At 33.8% G+C, this 19,888-nt stretch overlaps 1 protein-coding gene across 1 annotated transcript; it reads left to right on the top strand.

The window, feature by feature from the left end:
- Window positions 1-622: 622 nt before the first annotated feature.
- On the top strand, window positions 623-17,367 carry LOC116166544 (beta-TrCP). Its single transcript, XM_031481532.1, has 8 exons — window positions 623-879; window positions 5,230-5,452; window positions 5,512-5,698; window positions 5,749-6,205; window positions 11,573-11,835; window positions 13,788-13,977; window positions 14,480-14,624; window positions 15,314-17,367. The coding sequence occupies exons 1-8, from the start codon at window positions 817-819 to the stop codon at window positions 15,322-15,324; spliced, it is 1,539 nt and encodes a 512-aa protein (XP_031337392.1). The 5' UTR covers window positions 623-816; the 3' UTR covers window positions 15,325-17,367.
- Window positions 17,368-19,888: the final 2,521 nt, after the last annotated feature.

The raw sequence follows: 19,888 nt of genomic DNA, 5'->3' as shown, positions 1-19,888 counted from the left end.
ATATACGGATCGTGCACCGTGCTTGCCACAAATCACATACAAGTGCTTGCATTGTTTATTCATAAACAAATGTGCTTGTTTGTAGCACATATGTATATTCTGTTCCACAGTGTTTAAAAAAAAGGTTCGATATTTTATCCACGTATAGTACTCATGGAAAGAAGCCAATAAGTCTTAATAAACAATAAACATAGGTCCGCAAACTAAATGTTTCACAGATATTAGCATTGAATTTATATTATTTATAACTATCTATAAATTCAATGATAATAGTATATTATGGATCACGTTTTATAAACGACACTTTAGTTAGACACGAGTTTATAACGAGTGCCTAGAGAGGTTTATAAAACGCGTTATACCTACTATACTTTTTCTACGAAAATTTTGTTGCCGCTTGCGTTATTTCAGAAGGAGCAGCAATAACATTTTTCTTTCCATTATCATTATCTGTGTCCATTTTTGAAAAACAGGAATTCGCTTTACGATGAAAGTCAAAATGACAAACGTCAAACTACCAACTTGATTAGTTAAACAAATTGTTTCACTGTGGTGCCGACGCACCCTGTATAGATATGCCATATAAGTTTACTTACTCCCTCGCCCATTGTATTGGCAACACTGTACAGGTTGCTAATTGTCAAAATCGTGATCAAAACTGTCGCGATCATTCTGCTCACAAATGAGTAACAAAATTTAGATCTCCTTTTTTAGATTTTTAAGATCTCGTGTAGTGTATTGTGTTCGCCATTAGAGTACGGTGTAATACTACTAATCTGTCTACTGCCAATTAGTTCTTAAATAGCCAATTTTACAATGCTAAACATGGAGACTGTGGAACCAGATAAAGTTATAGGAGATCCAAATAGTAATTCTCAGGTACGTATGTAATGCGTAAATTTGAGTAGTTTTGGAAAATGTGAAAATGGTACACAGAGATTTCCGGGCCAATTTATTCTGCATAAAATTGGAGTTGTCCCAATAAGCTAACAGTAAACCTCCGTCAACTGTCAAAATTGTAGTACAACAACCTACGAATTTGTTTAATGCAATAGAAATTTGCGATTATTTATTGCTAACGTACATGTTCAAACTTTCTGACCCATTCAAACAAAGGATGGTCACACTGCTACTACTTTAAGTGCTTTATTCCTTTGAAATTAAAAGATTTAAAGTAGCACAAATTATAATTAATATTAATATGGTAATTAGTAGTTGAGAGTAAAGAAAAATGAGTGATGACTATCGGTTTTAATCCCAAAATGTAGGTAGGTACAATCAAAATGATGGCAAATGTAATAGTATTAATCGATAATTAACTTTCACTAATTATTAGTATTCGACAGATGATATGCTCGTGAGGATATCACATTTGTTTCCTATCCTTGAATGATTCCTTCAATATTTATAATGAAATATGGATCGCATTTATTAATATCAAATCAATAAAATTTTACCTCTCAATGTGACTCATAATTTCCAATTCTAAGTTTCAATGATTTTATTTTCTATGAATGAGATGTGGACAGCATGATTTATTAAACCATTACCATATTTTCATGATCAAAATGACACAATAGAAACCTGCAAGAAATGTTGAAATGAACAATTAAGTAGGTCAGTGACTTTTCTAAACAAAGCATTGTTACATGAACTTCCCTACATCTTGTACTTTAGCATTAAACCGAAATTATCATGCAAAAACTATATGCACTTATGCACAGATTTGATATTGTAATTCTCATTCTCAGTGAGCAATACATTTTCATTATCCAATAACTGCAGTGATGGTTTGATGGTTGTACTTAGGTACTTCACTATAATACGAAATTTTGAACTACGTAAATTTTAGTCATAAAACTACTTTTTGGTTTTATGTAAGTTTATAATTATGTATTTAGGGTGGTGCCGGTATAGTGTGCTGTTTACCAGTCCAACCTGGGCTTAATGCACAGTCTACTGTCGTCACAAAAATCACAAAGATCCATGTTACATTTCAACCGACCATGTAATACGGTAAAATTGCATATCAGCACACATTGAACATATTTTTACAATATTTAAGGAATGGCACAAAATTTGGGACATTTTGGGTTCTTGGTTTGAAAAAATGAAATTATGGGTCATTTGATTCTTATTAAGGTAACTACATTGCACACTGTCATGAGCTACAAGGCTTTCAAGTAAAACCCTTTCCAAAAATGAAATTATAGGTAGATCTTCTAAGTAAGTATTTTATGTTTCCAATATAACAGCATAGACAGCGTAATAATAATCAACACCTCCACACTTCCACTGTACCTTCATAGATAACCTAAACGTTACTCTCCCAAATTGATGAATTGGAACGGTCAGTCCAGTAACGTGGCCACCGAAATCACCTGATAGCTACTAGATTTTTGTTTATGGTGGCATCCTCGGCAACTTAAATACTTGGTGTATGGTGGGAATGGAAAAATCTGCAAAACTTATAGTCTGGTTGTGGTAGCTTAAGAAGAAATTATTCAATACTAATCGCATCGTGTATTGAAGGTGATTTCACGAAGATGCTGATTATGCGTGAATGCGTGGATTTTTGAAAATGTGACGTAGGTAGATTGAATTTGTTTACTACCAATGTATCATTTAGCAGAAGCGCAGTTATCACCTCGGTTATCACTACAAATAGCTATGGCAAGGACGTTCCAAGATTCATAAGCATAACCATCAATTTTTTCTAGAAAGCAATAGACTATCTTTCCCTCGCTCGATCTTTCCCATTGAAGTGGGCATTTTTTTCTCTGTAATCCTACTTCTTAAGTAAACAAATGATATCTATCACATTATTTCAGAGAAATATTCCAGGGAATTTGTTTGAGAGGTATTCTTGCCTTGCACCATTAGGGCGTTGTGCGGGGGCGCACCATCCTGTTGTAAGCAACAGAGTTTCCAACTTATTGTTTTTTTTTTGCTATGCATCATTGTATTCGTACTAAAAAATGCTGCTAATAGAGTATGTACTTTCTTGATGGGCCATATAAAAAATAAAGTTGATGATTTCTCCAAAACAAAACGTTTTATTGACAATCTCTTAACGCTGTCTTGTAAAGCTCAAAAAGTGGCAATGAGAACGTGTTTTTTAATTTTCTGTATCTGCTCAAATAACGCCAGAAAAAAATAAAATCGAAATTGGCTAATTTCGGTTTTTCTGGCATATCTTCGAAAGTAGTCGGAATTTTTTGGTTTCCTTTACAGCATGATAATAACTGTTTAATTACCCAAGTTTACTCTAATTTAACCATCGTCATATCTTCTATGGTTTCCGAGATCTCCATGATAGACATCCTTATTTTGGACACATTGTAGAACAAAATACATATTTGTAGGATGTTGGTGACTTCATAAAACATTAAATAATGTTAAAATTGTTCACACTGCTGCATAATTCGTGAGAATGGTCAGCTACCCAAGTATGACCTGTATGAGGCACCAGCCATCAACTTCAAATTTTCAGATAATATTAAATTATTTCCAACTTGGCAGCACTAGTGGTTAGACTACTTATTTATATCTCGGAGACTTATTTTTGTGTGACATTCTATTCAGATTACCACAGTTCGAGCCACAGTTACAAAGTGTGGAAAAATCAATTCTTTTAGTGTAATTATGACTTTTTTTTATCGAACTAGACACAATCAGGTTCTCTGATGCCATTAAAAATGAAACCAATTAAAAACTGTATTGTCATTTTGAACTATTTTCAAGATTCATTCTTTTTTTTTACGTGCTGCAGGGTATTTTAATTTCATTTTAATCTCTTGCAAGCGCTTCCCATGGAATAAACCATTTTTGTGGAGGGTCGGAACGTGAAAACTTCAAATGCGAATATATCTAAAACTAAGTGTTGGAAGAGGGTACTCACAAATGGAACATATGGACAAGGAGTATCTGTCTGTACACTCAAAATTGTTAATGTGTAACAACTTTAGGGATGAAGATAAAGTGCCTCAGAATGTGAAAAATAAAGTCTGAGCTCAAGTGAGGCGCTGACAACATTCACATGTGGACCCAGAGTCATTTTTTTTACTATGATCACAGCCACTTTTTTTGAAAACGGAGCAATTATTTGCGAATGTATCACTATATGAATTTTATTTTTTGCTAAATGTGCAACATTTAACACAGTGTCGTTCCACCGTGCGCCGTGTTGATTCTACTGCTAATTGTGGTGTGGTGTGATGCGTATCAGCTACCATATGTACTACCACAAAAGCGATGGATGAATAAGAAACTGTCTGTTCAAAATTAAGAGGTCACCGTGAAGGTCGAGGTCAAAGTCATCCTCGAGGTTACCACCTGTTCTCCTCCTTAGAATTGTAGAACCTTTGTATGAAACTTTCCAAAAAAGATGATTCCATCAAGTTATTAAATCGTCTCAAGATAAATGAATTACTGGTATGTTATACAGTGTGTTCGAGATAATAGGGTCCCATCAAAATATTTTTTATTTGGCGAGATTCAAAAAATGGTCAAATATAACTTTGTATGCGGGATCTATCCGATGGCATATTGAAATTTTTGGAATCCCTTCCGGTTAAACCGTACAGCAAATTGATTGCTTTTTCAAAGATGTTAAAAAAGATGAGCATTGCCTTCAAAGAAGCCCACGTTCTAAATGCTAAGTCTATATCTGTCGCAGTTTCTACTGTAGAACGTAAAATTCCGTTTTTCCCCGTTCCCGTGGGAATTTTACTAAGTGTTTATTAACACAGAAACCTTCGCGGCCATACGTCCAACCATTCCCCAAAGTTTCATTGCAATCAGATGGCACAAGACATACAGACAGACAGACATTAATTTTTATCTGTATAGCCTACAAACTATATAGAAATAGAGGGGCCTGTGTGCTTGTATGACATCTTATATCCAACGCTCGTCATTAGTTTGGCGAAATGTAGAAATGCTAAATAATATATAAAATTTAAAAAATTCTGCATCGACTGGGAATCGATCCTGGGCCGCCCGTTTTGTACAAATCATATTCTAATGTTATTTGGCATCGTTGTTGACCAGAAGAGCTTGCACTGTAAACTCAAGGTGAGGCGGACTATAGTAAAACCGGAAATCATGAACAACTAAAAATGTTTTAGGTGGAATAATCACAATAGTTGTTTAAAATCTATTTTGCATTAGTTTCTCATTGGACACCCTGTATATAAAATAGGTATGCTAAATATGTATTTGTTACAGTATCCAATGACAATACTATATGATCCCACAAGAAAAAAAGAACCATCTTCTACATTTAATGTCGAACGTGAGGCGTGTATAAAGTATTTTGAAAAATGGAACGAAACAGATCAGGTGGAATTTGTAGAAAATCTTTTGGCAAGAATGTGTCATTACCAACACGGTCACATAGATTCTTATTTAAAACCAATGTTACAAAGGGATTTTATATCATTATTACCAAGTAAGTATAACGCCGTGTTTCGTCTTGTCCAATTTCGACTTACGACTTTCTTCATTCAGAAAAAGGGCTGGATCATGTAGCCGAAAATATTTTGTCATACTTGGATGCGGAGAGTCTTTGTGCAGCAGAATTAGTTTGTAAGGAATGGCTACGAGTTATATCGGAAGGAATGCTTTGGAAGAAACTCATAGAGCGTAAAGTCAGGACGGATTCTCTTTGGCGGGGGTTAGCCGAAAGACGGCAATGGTATGCTATTTTACTTCTGCGTATAATAACTAATACTGAAATTTTTTCAGGATACAGTATCTATTTAAACCGAAACCGGGAGAAAATCATCGATCTCATTCATTCTACCGGCAACTTTATCCGAAGATAATTCAGGATATTGATAGCATAGAAAACAATTGGAGGATGGGTAGGCATATACTTCAACGAATCAACTGTAGATCTGAAAATAGTAAAGGCGTGTATTGTCTGCAATATGACGATCAAAAAATCGTTTCTGGTCTTAGGGATAATACTATAAAAGTGTGGGATAGGAATTCGTTACAGTCAACGAAAGTGTTGACGGGACACACGGGTTCAGTGTTGTGTTTACAGTACGATGATAAAGTGATTATTAGCGGTTCTAGTGACTCGACGGTACGCGTTTGGAATGTTCTAACGGGCGAAATGGTTAATACACTTATACATCATTGTGAAGCCGTCCTACATCTTAGATTTAATAATGGGATGATGGTAACATGTTCGAAGGTATGTTTATTTTATTAATCATTTGTCTTTCATAAATCCACAACCTTTGATTAAGGGAAAGTAAATTTTGGAAATGATTTTATTTAGGTTTTACGTGTTAAGGCTAAGGTCATGTGCGATTAAAATAGTTCAGATAATGTATAATGCGTATCAGTGTTCTTGATGGATTTGAATATTGTTGCCAGAATGGAAACAAATTTAGCATAGGAATAAATTTACATGAGGCACTGGTATAACAAAACAACAGTATAGTGTTGGAAGAGAATTTTAATTCAAGTCCACTTTTCACATCACATGCCGCTTAGGGTTGCCTGAACTCTGCAGTTTTAAATCCTTTCCATTTAATCAGCATAATGTTTGACATTTGCTTTGCTCTCTGCACATTTAAACACTTTGCTGGAATGAATTCATGACGTACAAGGCTTGCAGACAGTGGTGAATATTTTAAGTAGGCATAGTTCATTTACTTCTCCAAGAAGCTAGTGTATTTGTGGTTTGTCCACATATAAATCAAGGCCATAACTGCTTTGGACTGAAGACTTGGGGGTGATTTTTTATGACCCAAATTTTTGGGAGATTATGTTAAAACCTCGGTTAAATAAAACAATCTTTGCGCATTTTTCTCAAATGCAACTTTCAACTATCAATTAAAGTTGTACGTAGAGGTTGTGTTTTAGGTAGATTTCTATCTACCTATTGTAATGGTACCAGTATGTTTATAGGTTTTTATATATCACTTCCAAGAAACACTAACTTTCGTAATTATGAATCAATTTCGACCAAACTTTAAGGGTTGATAACTCATAAATATCTCGATGAAGTTCGTGAATCAGGTAATTCCGCCATATTGGAACAAAATGGCTGAAAGAAGTCGCTCATCTATTATTTGCAGTTAAAAGTTTCAAGCTTCTCTGATGAATAAAGCGGCATCTCTATTGTTGTGTAGTCGTCATGTAGAAGTTATTTTGACTTCAACACCATCAATCATGTTGGGTCACCCTGTATGTGAAATAATTTCCATTTTTTAAATATAAATCTGATGGGTTTTTATGAATAAACACAAAGTGTGGCCGTTTCAATTGAATTTGTATTTCAGTGTTTGTTTTGTTTTTCCTTTTTAGAAATTTGTGTAGATGCGTAATTTTCGTTTTATCGTATCACTTTTCTAAATTGTTTAATTTAGATGAGGTGCTAGAAGTAAGACGCCATATCTGGTAGAATTTTGCGTGATTTATAAAAGGTTTTATGTGGTCGTTTGCGATACGAAGTTTTATTGTTAAAGTTTGGTTATCGAATGTTTTTGGTGTGACTTCACGAAGAAGCGTCTGGTTGAAGTCGACTGAATTTTTTTACCAGCGGTATCGATAATGACTTGTATGCAAAGCATGATTTACGGTGTATTCGGATCGCGTAAAGAGCTTCTATAGCAAACGTGTAGTACAGGAAGCTTTAAATACGCGTCACTATCTTAGTGTGGTGTCACCACGAACTTATAAATTAAGATGGACTGCTGATCAAACAGTTGCATAGAGGTAGAAATGGCCCTAGCATGGGCGCCGCCATGATGTGAACATTTTAGTTATTTTCTAGGGGAATTTTCCTAGTGCTCAAGTTTTGAGACTATTGCAATCTTGGAAAATGACATGTGTCACAGTAATTTATTTAGAAAACGTGAGGTTAATGTTGGGTTAATGCTTGTTTATTAGTCGATTTGAATTTCGCGCCATGTGAGTGCACATCATGGCGGCCCCCATGTAGGTGTCATTTGTTAATTCAGCATTAGCAGTCCATCTTAATTTATAAGTTCGTGGGTGTCACACCATGCGTTGTTACCGCTCCTGCTAAGTGTGGTGTCACACTATGCTTTTTTCCGGTTCTGAACGAATGAGAGGACGCTGCAAAGGCTTATTCACATTATCAGTCACGTCATGGTCAGGTAACGGTACGGTCAAATATTACAGCGTGTATTCTTTGTGGCTGATTCACATTATCGGTCAGAACTTGTTCCTAAGAAATACACGCTACAATAATTGACAGCACTGTGACCAGATTGTGACCTGACGGATAATGTGAATCGGCCTTTAATGTAAACAAACATAACCTCATTGTTGTTAAAAACGAACGGAAACGTAAATGTTCAATTTCAAGTAACTTTTTCGTCGTAACGATAATTTACTGTCTTCTAATAAAAATTATCTCAGGATGTTCAAAAGTGAGTACCATCATAGACAGTGAACCTAAAATGATATAAAACAGAAAATCACAACTGTAAATTATGACTCTACCAGCAAAAACGCCTGCTTTCGCACACTCTATTCTCGAGATATAATTATAATCAAGTCAAACAGGAGACTAGAGATGCTGAGTTGTTCTTTTAAATTAATAAAATTTAGAGCTAACATTAGGATTCGTCGTCGTGCGCGTTTCATGTTACAGGTAGGAACGTTAGACGCGTCTTTGTCAATTAATTAACTGTGTGTTTAATCGAACCCAAAGTTCAACCCAGATAGAGTTTTCATGTCAAGTTTTTTTATTCGTGCCTAAGACTTATATCAGGTGTTAATTAAAATTTGTTTAGTTAATTCTTTGGAATTGTCAGGAGTTGATCTTTTAAATCAAATCAAAATCAAATCAAATTAATAAATTTATAGCTAACATTAGGATTTTTCGTTATAGTGATTTGGCGGACCTGTAGAGGGTGGTTCCATTTTGTGGCTCACCATTGGGATCTCCGGTGAGAGATACAGTGTATCTATTTAAATTGCCCCTTTTTGTGACTGAACATACCCATTTGAAACGTTTGAAAATATCATCAAAAACTGAAAAAGTGAAGTATCGTTTTCATTTTCCGTAACTTTAACGGTCGAAAATGGACGATTTCTGTTAGCACCTTCTATGAGCACTTTTTTTTGGAAAATCTGAATCTGTTAATAGAATTTCAATAACATGCTGGGAGTAGAAGCTACAGACTACTACTTTTTTATTTCTTATGGACGCCATAGCGCATGGTATGAAAAAGGACAAAAGAAAGCAAAATAATGCCGTCATACTAAATACATAAATTTACAATTTACAAATTTCAAAATAAAATATTTTACATTCATGGAGAACTATATTTTGCTGAATTAATATGGCCTCGAATATGGCTATGATGGCGATGCATTCAAATGAATTTCTTTTTTTGTCCTTTACCTCATTCTGTAAAAATCCAATATCCAATAAGAAAGTAGTAGCCTGTCGCTTCTACATCTAGCGTTTTATGGAAATTCTGATAACAGATTCAGATTCTATGAAAAAAAGTGTCCATAGAAGGTGCTAACTGCTAATAGGAAAATGAAAACGAAATTTGACATTTTTAGTTTTTCTATAATATCTCAGTTATTTTCAATCATTCTTCAAACATTTCAAATGCTTTTTTTTAGTCACAAAAAGGGGCAACTTTGTTCCCATTTAATCTACACTGTATCTCTGACCGTTACGTAGATCCCAATGCCACGAATTTGAGCCACCCTGTACAAGTGCCGGATTCACTGTAACGAAAAATTCTAATGTTGGCTCTAAATTTTATTAATTTAATTAAAAGATCAACTCCTGACAATTCCAAAGAATTAACTAAACAAATTTTAATTAACACCTGATATAATTCTTGGGCACGAATAAAAAAAATTACATGCAAACTCGATCGGGTTGTACTTTGGGTTCGATTAAACACACAATCAATTAATTGACAACGACGCGTTTAACGTTCCTACCTGTAACATGAAACGCGCACGACGACGAATCCTAATGTTAGCTCTAAATTTTATTAATTTAAAAGATCAACTCAGCATCTCTAGTCTCCTGTTTGTTTTGATTATAATTATATATCGAGAATGGAGTGTGCGAAAGTGGGCGTCTTTGCTGGTGGAGTCCGAACATCAAATGTGAAAGTGTTTTAAGAATTCCATGCGTCTACTTCCTTCAAAACCCTCGATGAACTGTGTCTAAAATGTTTAATGTTCATAATTTACAGTTGTGATTTTCTGTTTTATACCATTTTAGGTTCGCTGTCTATGATGGTACTCACTTTTGAACATCCTGAGATAATTTTTATACTTTGCGGATGTTTGGTTCTTTCTTGAATACATTTTGTGATGTTATAACAAGAAACAAAAACACATATAACCAAAAAAATCATTTATTTTTCGCTATTTTACAAAAACTAATCTTACATATGTTCTAAAGTAAAATGGGCTTATACAATAGAAATTGAAATAGCAAAAAATATGATAATTAAATTACGACAGATATTACCATTTCAAACAATCACAAAGATAATAAATTATTAACTATCAATAAAATACTTGCTTATTCATTGTCTGAAAGGATTCATGGAAACAAATGATTCACACATGATAGATATAGCTGGTTAAACAATGAGAATACATTTGTAATTTATAAAGAATTCTTATCAAATTAGATAAGTACCTACATACTAAAGCTAAACAAATGAATAGTCTACATAACTTTATCGAAAAAGAATGTAACTGAAATTTATGTATGCGTTTTCAGTTACCTATAATCAAAAGTTACATAGATGCCTAATTATCTTAGAAGTTAAAGCTAGAAATAGTGATTTGGACTTTTTCATCCATCCATGAACAATAAGAAATTGACTGTTTTACAAATAAAATATTCGTTTTCTGATTGGCTAACCGTCTCTGGTCAAATTATTACAATAAAAATATTGTAATCTAACATTTTTTTGGATTTATTTTTGAGAGACTCCAACTACCTTCACAGTAGAATCTCGAGTAGAATTTGTGTCACGTTCCGTTTTTGACGAGAATGGGACATTTCGAGGGACATTTACTAAAAGTGAAATTTAATCACTATACTGCATTCATTACAACAAGGTAGCAGATGGCGCTGTGTTTGAAGATAAGCACACACAGGAAAAATATAAAACGGTACCAAATTATTGTAAAGTAGAAATATCCAGTATTGCGAACAGAAATAAATCCAACAATTTCACACTTGGATCTTTGACATTATTAGCTAATGACAGTTCGACAGTTTAGTTGGCAACAAAAAATACCAGCTCACTCGTTTTATTTTTCAGCGTAAAACTCATGTTTTAACCAATCACAGGAAGGTCAAATCTTCCCTATTCTTTCTACCGCTACATTCCTAAAATGAAGAGTATACCCTCGAGTATATCTATTCTAATGACTGTTTGGCATATAAAATCCTTGGATACCATTGTTAGTACATGCGTAACTAAGGAATTTATTTGGTGAATAAAATTATTAGATCACAGCCTCAAAGTTAAATTTGGCTGTGGCCATAGCAATTTAATTTTGTGTACTAAAGAAACTGATTTTATAGGATCGTTCGATTGCCGTATGGGATATGACAACGCAGAGCGAAATCACGTTGAGGAGGGTGCTAGTGGGGCATCGGGCAGCTGTAAATGTGGTGGACTTTGATGAAAAATATATTGTGTCTGCATCCGGAGATCGGACTATAAAAGTGTGGAACACTTCTACTTGTGAATTTGTGCGTACTTTAAATGGACATAAAAGAGGCATTGCCTGTCTGCAATATAGGGATAGATTAGTGGTTAGTGGTAGTTCCGACAATACAATAAGGTAAGTGAGTCTTTTTAGTGTCTACATCACGCTCCTAGTATAAGAATATTGGCAAATTGCATATTGTTTACTTTATGTATCCGTAATGTATCATTTTATTGTGTTACATCAAGCAGGCAAAAGAAACAAGTGTGTTGTTTATGCAAATTTAACATCTCGTTCACATAGAGTCAAAGCTGATCAAAACACAAAGTATGTTAATATTCGAAAACTAAAAGATAATGGCTCAGGATTTGTATGTATTAGAGATCAATATACGTACACATTTAATTTATGCCAAACTAGACCGGGATTCTAGAACAGTTTATGAAGCGATTGTGTAATCATCTCTTTGTTAAAGAAAAAGTATTGGAACCATTTTTTTAAGGAAAAATTTAGTGATTTTAAAAGGAGTTTGTGTAGGTGTAAGTAATTGTTGAATGCTATGTATCCTACTACTGCAGCAGTAGATGTTTTTACTTAAGGGTGTATTCCAGTAGTACAACATTTATGCAAAAATAGGGCCATTTATATTTCGTCTCAATTCCGTAAAACATGAGATGAAAGGGGGCTAATTTTTTTCGAGTAATTTATACATTTAAAAAGTATGCTACAGAACAAAATTTTAATATTTAAGAAAAAACAATTTTTTAGAGCACTGCCAAAAAAGCGAACTTTTATAGGTAAAATGGTGTCAACACAAATTATTTCAAAAATCTCCTTCTAGCATACGCAGAAAAAACATTAGCAAACCATAGAGCCATAGACCAAATTTTCAAATAAATTAAAATTTTAGACGAAATATTCATTCGAAATTTTTTACGAAAACTTTTAGGATTTTGTGAAGTCATTTACCATTTATAAATGTACCATAGGCAACACATCATACGGCGGGTCTGACTTCATTAGCGGCGCATTATTGCGTTTATCGGAAAAAGCGTTAGTTCTCATGTATTTTCTGTTGTTCCTGAATTAGACGAAATTTTAAAACACCCCTAATTTTGCGAATATAGTGATGATGATGAATGTATATGAATATTTTTTGCACCCCTTACAGAATTTTTATAAAATGGCTCAAGCAGTACAGTACAACATTTTTCTTCCGACTTTTCTGGACACTGCTGAAAACTGCATTTCGGTCAAAATCGTTCTAATTTCCCTGGTCTAATAATATAGGTACAATTATTGCCTAATTGCACCTGTACATAAAGGAGACGTACATACGTTCACAATGATACCGAGATTATAATTGTAAATTGTAAATTTAGGCAATAACTTCTACCATGACTGGCTTCAGCCATCAAACGAAGAATTAGGGGCTTTTGGTTTTGAAATAAACTTACATAACGTCAAAAAGGTTAGGGTTTCAAGTTGGACCTAATAAATGTTTGGAATTTAGATGTGCATTTTTTAAAGATATCTAATTATAGGTACTTATTCGCTTACATGCGTTATTTTCCAGATAGGGTCAATACAATTCATGGAGTAATTTTTGTGTTTAAATAAATATATACGTCTTATGAAAAATTGGGAAAAGTGAAATTATTGAAGATTAGCCATTGTTACAATGATTTTCGTTTTGTTATCGATGTTTAATTGTATATGCATATTTATCACAAATTCACAATGACTAATGACCTGGGTAAATTAGCGTAATTACTTGTTTACTTTGTACAATGGTTGGGCAGGTAAATTCCTCAATCTTCCTCTATTCATAACCATTTCTTTACAATTAAGTATTATGCAACCCATCATACGTCAGATAGAAGTCAAATTTAAGTGGAATACCCCCTTAAGAGGGGCCTTTAAAACAAGTTGCCAAATTTTGCCAAGCGCGACGCTAATGTCGCTAAAAATCGATATTTTTCCTGAGATTTCAGTCAACGGATTCGATTGTCATAATGGTAACACCTATCGCTTCTCCATAGAGGGCGCCTAAACTTTAGTGCGTTTAAAGTCACTTATGTTTTCAGATTATGGGATATTGAATGTGGTACGTGCATACGGGTTTTAGAGGGTCATGAAGAATTGGTTAGATGTATTCGATTTGATTCTAAGCGAATAGTGAGTGGAGCCTACGATGGGAAAATTAAAGTATGGGATCTTCTAGCCGCATTGGATCCTAGGGTGCCTGCAAGTTCTTTGTGTCTTAAAACTTTAGTGGTTAGTATACTGCGGTTTAGCCTGTATAAGTTCTGTTGTACGTTATCACTGACTCAGTCACCATAGTACAATCTTAAATCTAATCTTGAGCAAAGGTTATACTGCAATATCTTTGTCTTGAGTTATATAGGGTGATTTAGGTAAGGTCATTTGTAAACAAGATGCACGGTGGTAAATAACAAGTGACAAAACGAGGGCGGAAATTGTTGGCTGTTCTGTTTACTAATTTATAAATAGCAATGGAATTAATTGCATTGTAATTTTATATCGTTTAGCGATTTATTTGCTGATTACAATTTTTCATTTTGTACCTACCAAGGACACATCTCCACGACAGTTGCGACTAAAACAAAGCTACAATTACTGTAATTAATAACATACAACCAAACTTATGTGGAATAAACCAGATTATTATTTAACAATAACAATCCAAGTTACAGTAATTTGAGGATTTATTATAGTAATCAAAGTAGAAACATATTTATTATCATATTTTATTTAGGAACACACTGGACGAGTGTTTAGACTGCAGTTTGACGAGTTTCAAATAGTTAGCAGTTCTCACGATGACACTATTCTTATATGGGATTTTTTAAATTCATCAGTAGATTCAACACCAAGTAAAATGGCAACACGTTCCCCATCACGTAAGTGTCTCATTCATTTACAATCAGTTGTCTTGACATATGTACCATAAAAAGGAGTTTATTATTTTGCATTTGTACAGCTACTTCCCAGCAAAGAATGGATTTCTGAATATCTAATTTAATTTTAATCCGATTAGATATACAGGGTGTTTGGTAAACATGCGGCAAAAATGAAAGAGGTTATTCCTTGGACTATTCTAATGATATTTTATCCTTTGATGATTTTTGAAAAAACGCATTCGAATAATGAGCCATGATAGAGGATTTCACAAACAACCGTTTAAGTAATAAGGGCAGAAATTACACATGTATCTTCGCAACGAAGCGTTTTTTCAAAAATCATCAAAGGATAAAATAACATTAGAATAGTCCAAGGAATAACCTCTTTCATTTTTGCCGCATGTTTACCAAACACCCTGTATACAATAATTCAAACTCATCAAATGCACAAGTTTCAAACATACAGGTTCATTCTTTAAGGGTTAAAAGTAGTATAAAAATTGTCACTTATGCCCGTTTGCACCGACAAATTTAAGCGGAGCTTAGCTTAAGCGTCCCTTAAACTCCATGGCAACGATTATTGAGACAATGGTTGCCATGGATTTTAAGGGACGCTTAAGCTAAGCTCCGCTTAAATTTGTCGGTGCAAACGGGCATTAAAGAACTAATTCGTTATTTACATCTTACAGCATTTGAGTGATGTGGTAAATCACTGAATGTCGTCAGTGGTCCGAACTGTCTGTCAAAATTACTTCGATCGTCTAATTTAAGGAAAGTAGTGTTTTTAAACCTATTTGCATCCTGTGGATGGACTGTTGTAATTAATGCCTAAATATATTATTTATCTCTTACTGAAATGTATCAAAAATTTGATTTTAGGATATTACAAATTAAACTAAAAAATTCTTATTAGGTTTAGTTAGTAGACTGTTACACTTATATAAAGTTTTAACCGATGTTATACTTACTTCGTTAATTTCTAATTGAAATTAATTTTTCTTTGTTCTAGTTTGTATCTAATTTATCATTAGAGTCACTAATTGCATTTAATTGGGGGGGCATACAAGAAAATTTGACTGAAGAATATTACCATTCAATAACTATTTGTTAATTTGACACAAATAATTTATTTATTTGTTTGTAATTTTGTGTCATTTACAATTGTTTATGTTCTGTTTAGGAGTATAATAAATCTGATTGTTGTTGTGTTGGCAACAAATATTTAATTATTCCTTCGTTAATATGTGATAAAATTATTTACTGATATTTACTTTATTTATTATGTATAAAACAATATTTTTATATTTTAAGAATAAGTTTGAATGTAGAGTGTAGAGATGATTATTAATTGAAGTTTGTTAATAAAAAAGTTAGTAAATGCTTTACTAGTAAAAGCACAAGGCATACCTCATACTTTAAACAAGGCATTTTTTACAAGAATAATTTACTCCCGAGTCAACTTCTGTGATCAATTTTTAGTGGCAATATTGGCATATTAGACTTACGGCACAAACTAAGAGTAAATGCCATTTTTCAACTTTTTTATGGATTAATGGAGATGTCTTTACATATTGTTGCCTTCTCAGATTTACTATGACTATTTCCAATTAACCCAAATGGAAACTCAAACTCAGTGGAATACCGATGCTTTGGTATTATCCACTTCATTTCAATATAGAATAATAACCCATTTTACAAAGTGTTGACATTTTAAAGCTACAATGGTTTTTTTGTTGCTGCAAGTATTGCCTTACATTTTGAATTAGCTTTAAATATAATAAACATTAATTTGTATGTACAATATTTATATGTTGCAAAAATCAATTTTACTGGACAAATAAACCATCAATATCAATTGAATGAGGATTTCCGATTGCGATACTGTGTTATCATTTCACAATTTAAATGGATGATTGGAATTTGTAGTAATTATATAGCAGTTGACGTTTGTTTTCAATTTTAGTGTAGTATAGTTTAGATGAAGAACATTAAAAGTGGTGTCTGCATTTGCACCATGCACAATCAAATTTGAAATCGAAAAAAACGGTTATATTGAAAATCTAAAACCATTAGTCCTGGATAATTAATGTAACTTCGGAATGAATTGGCGATTTTATTTCTAATAAACCTAGTAAGTATTAAAGGATTAGATGCAGACAGACATTTGAAGATTATTTTGCTTAAGCAAGTTAACTGGAGTTTGGGAAAATGTTTCATTATCTTCAGAGGCACCTCTAAAAAGCATTATGCGGGTCGCTGTAATTGGGTGCAAGCCTGTTGAGGACCCAGAACAAGAGAGGAATAATAAATAAATATTCATTCTTCCAGTCAAACATTCTAAAAGCGAGAAGTGAAACACAACTTTGTCCAGATTCGATTTTTCATAAATTACCTAGATTTATTTTACGGACACAGGTACTAGTGGGAGGTGAGGAAATGCTTTGTGTAGTTCAATTTTTCAGATTTTTGAAAAAAACGTTAATATAACAGCTTTTGTGATACATTTATACTAATTATATTTCAAATTTTTGTATAATATCGTGTACCTATTTTATTGTAATGCTAAGTGCTACAGTTACGCAAAGTTTAAATTGCTTAAGTAGATTTGAGGTCCATTGTACATTAAGTTCTAAATAAATTTTTTTTCTGTATAAATGTAGTATGTAATAGTTGTATATCATTTTGTTGTATTTTTGGTGCAAAAATTGATAGTTTTTGTGTGTAAATATACTTTCTCTAAATACGTGTTTCGCCCATTCTGTACTTTTCTGTTGCATGTAAAAGATAAGTGAAGAAGTAATATAATGATTTCAAAGGTTATGAAGGTTGGCAAATAAATATTAAATATAAAAATCCTAATGAAAGATTTATAGAAAACAAAAAATGAGAATATTAAGGTATAAATTAATACAAATAAACTATTGTAGGTAGTATGGTTTTTTGTACAAAGGAAAGTTCTGCCTTCAAACATGTGGGTAGGCTTTTTCATCATCATGTTTAATTTCTATAAAAAGTCGCCTTTGGCTTACAACTAGGGTTAACTGTCATCTGGAATTAAACAGATCTCTATATACAGTGATATTCATGTAGAACTATATATTCAAAGCGTAGAAGTAGACAGAAGGATTTTTTTATAGGAATTTCCTATGTACTTTTACATGATAAAAAGGTTTCTAATTCTAATTTTCGTTCGTGTGTATTCAACTAAAGAAAAAGTTGATCATTTCCAATTGGTATACTGCCGATAACAGTTAAAGGAGGTTAAGTTTATTTTCGGTGAAGCCAAAGCAACAACATAGTATTGTGTTATATTATGGCAACAATATTCAAATTAATGTGATTGCCAGATCTTTTTGTTTCAAGAAGTTATTTTGGTTGCATAACATTAGGCGTGTTTCAGAAGACTGAAAGAAGACATAGGAAATCTCTATGTCTACTTCGACAGGAATATCACTATACTAAAAATAGAAAAGTGTATTATTTATATTATATTAACAGGTGAAAGCAGAATCTATTGGAAGAAGAGTGATAGATCACGCAATCTTTGGAGAATCAAGTGAACGACAATGGAGACATGCTACAGTTTCAGACGCAAGAGCGCTGGCTGTTGGTAGGGACGTATTTAGGTATCTGCCGCCTGTAGGCAGCGGAATTTTTCACCCCCCCTCTCCTTCCTATTTCTACGTGACTAATTACCGGCAAACTGAGAAATCCGGCATTTTGCAAAATGCCTAGGCATTTCGCGAAATGACGAATGCAACAGGCCAAGTGAGAAACGGAGCTGCAGTTCGCACTTCGCCTGCCTCTCTTTAGGGATTTCGCGAATTGCCTAAACATGCAGGCAAAGTGCGAAGGCTTCGTCATTTCCCACAGATTGCGCATACAGCGTTGCCATTGGATGGTAAACGACGCGACGATTGCGATTTTATTTAAGTACTCGCTAAATATTGCGCTCACGTTTAGACTGCATTTCATCTATAAGTTTTCTGTTGAGTCAAGGTTTGGATTTACTGTGGAGAATATATCAGATGGGGGAAAGTACTAACGCGACGGTTTTACGTTTGGCACCCCCGTACGCGCAATCTGTGGAAAATATCCGTGCATTCTCACTTTGCCTGAACGTTTAGGCATTTTGCGAAATCCCTAAAGAGAGGCAGGAGAAGTGCGAACTCGAGTTTCATTTATCACTTTGCCTGCTGCATTGGCCATTTCGCAAAATGCCTAGGGATTTTGCAAAATGCCGAATTTCACAGTTTGCCGGTAACATATATAAACATCTAGAGGCCTTTGATATGTATATTTGAAGCCTGATACTAGAAAGGGATTGAAGTACCTAATACGTTGAACGCTAATTTCAAAGGCCTCTTGGATCCCTCGCGAAAAAATACATTTCCGTTTCCGTATGGTGCGTTATTACCTAGGACACACTGTATATACTTAGTTAGCTTATATACTGCCCGCCATAAGTAACTGTACACCCAGTGTATTTTGAACAATTTTGATGAAATTTTCAGGTCAGTTGCATTTGTTTCGAAATAAGAAACAATGAAAATTTGAACATTATACAAATTAAAGTAACACTAATAATAATGCTTCTCTAATGGCCGTTTGCACCGACAAATTGAAGTAGAGTCTAGCTAAAATCCATGGCAACGATTATTGAGATAATGATGGGCATGGATTTTAAGCTAAGCCCGCTTAAATTTGTCGGTGCAAACGGCCATTAGTTATGTTGGCAACAGCGCTTTTGTATCATTTTATATAAAAGTGACAACACTCTAAATGTTATGAAGACTGACATCGTCTTTTAAATATGTAATGTTTTTCATGGTTTGTTTTAATAAAGTATTTAAGTGTAAGTATAACACTTCCATGGTATTCCCCTGCGCTGGATCTAACACATGTGGATTATGATGGGCCGGAGGCTAAATGCTTTTCAACCATCTGTAAACAGTATAGGACTATATGTATATCACAGGCTATGATCGATCCACACATTTTCAGTATGCCCAGTCCATTAGCTGAATGCGCAAGAATCGATGGAATGATCTACACATTATTAGCGTTGTTCGAATTTGTTGTGATTGTATCATGTTTTCCTTGTTTCTTATTTCATCAAAATTGATCAAAGGTACATTGGGTGTTGGTACTTATGGCGAGCAGTGCTATTTATTAAGAAGTAGACATAGGGATTTATGTGTATTCTTTTTTCCTATGTCTACTTTTAAATGACAAAATCAAGGGCGCCTAATTTTATGCAACCA

Source organism: Photinus pyralis, unplaced genomic scaffold (assembly GCF_008802855.1).
Source record: "Photinus pyralis isolate 1611_PpyrPB1 unplaced genomic scaffold, Ppyr1.3 Ppyr1.4_LG3b, whole genome shotgun sequence".
Lineage (NCBI taxonomy): Eukaryota > Metazoa > Arthropoda > Insecta > Coleoptera > Lampyridae > Photinus > Photinus pyralis.
This window is presented reverse-complemented; position numbering and strand designations above follow the sequence as displayed.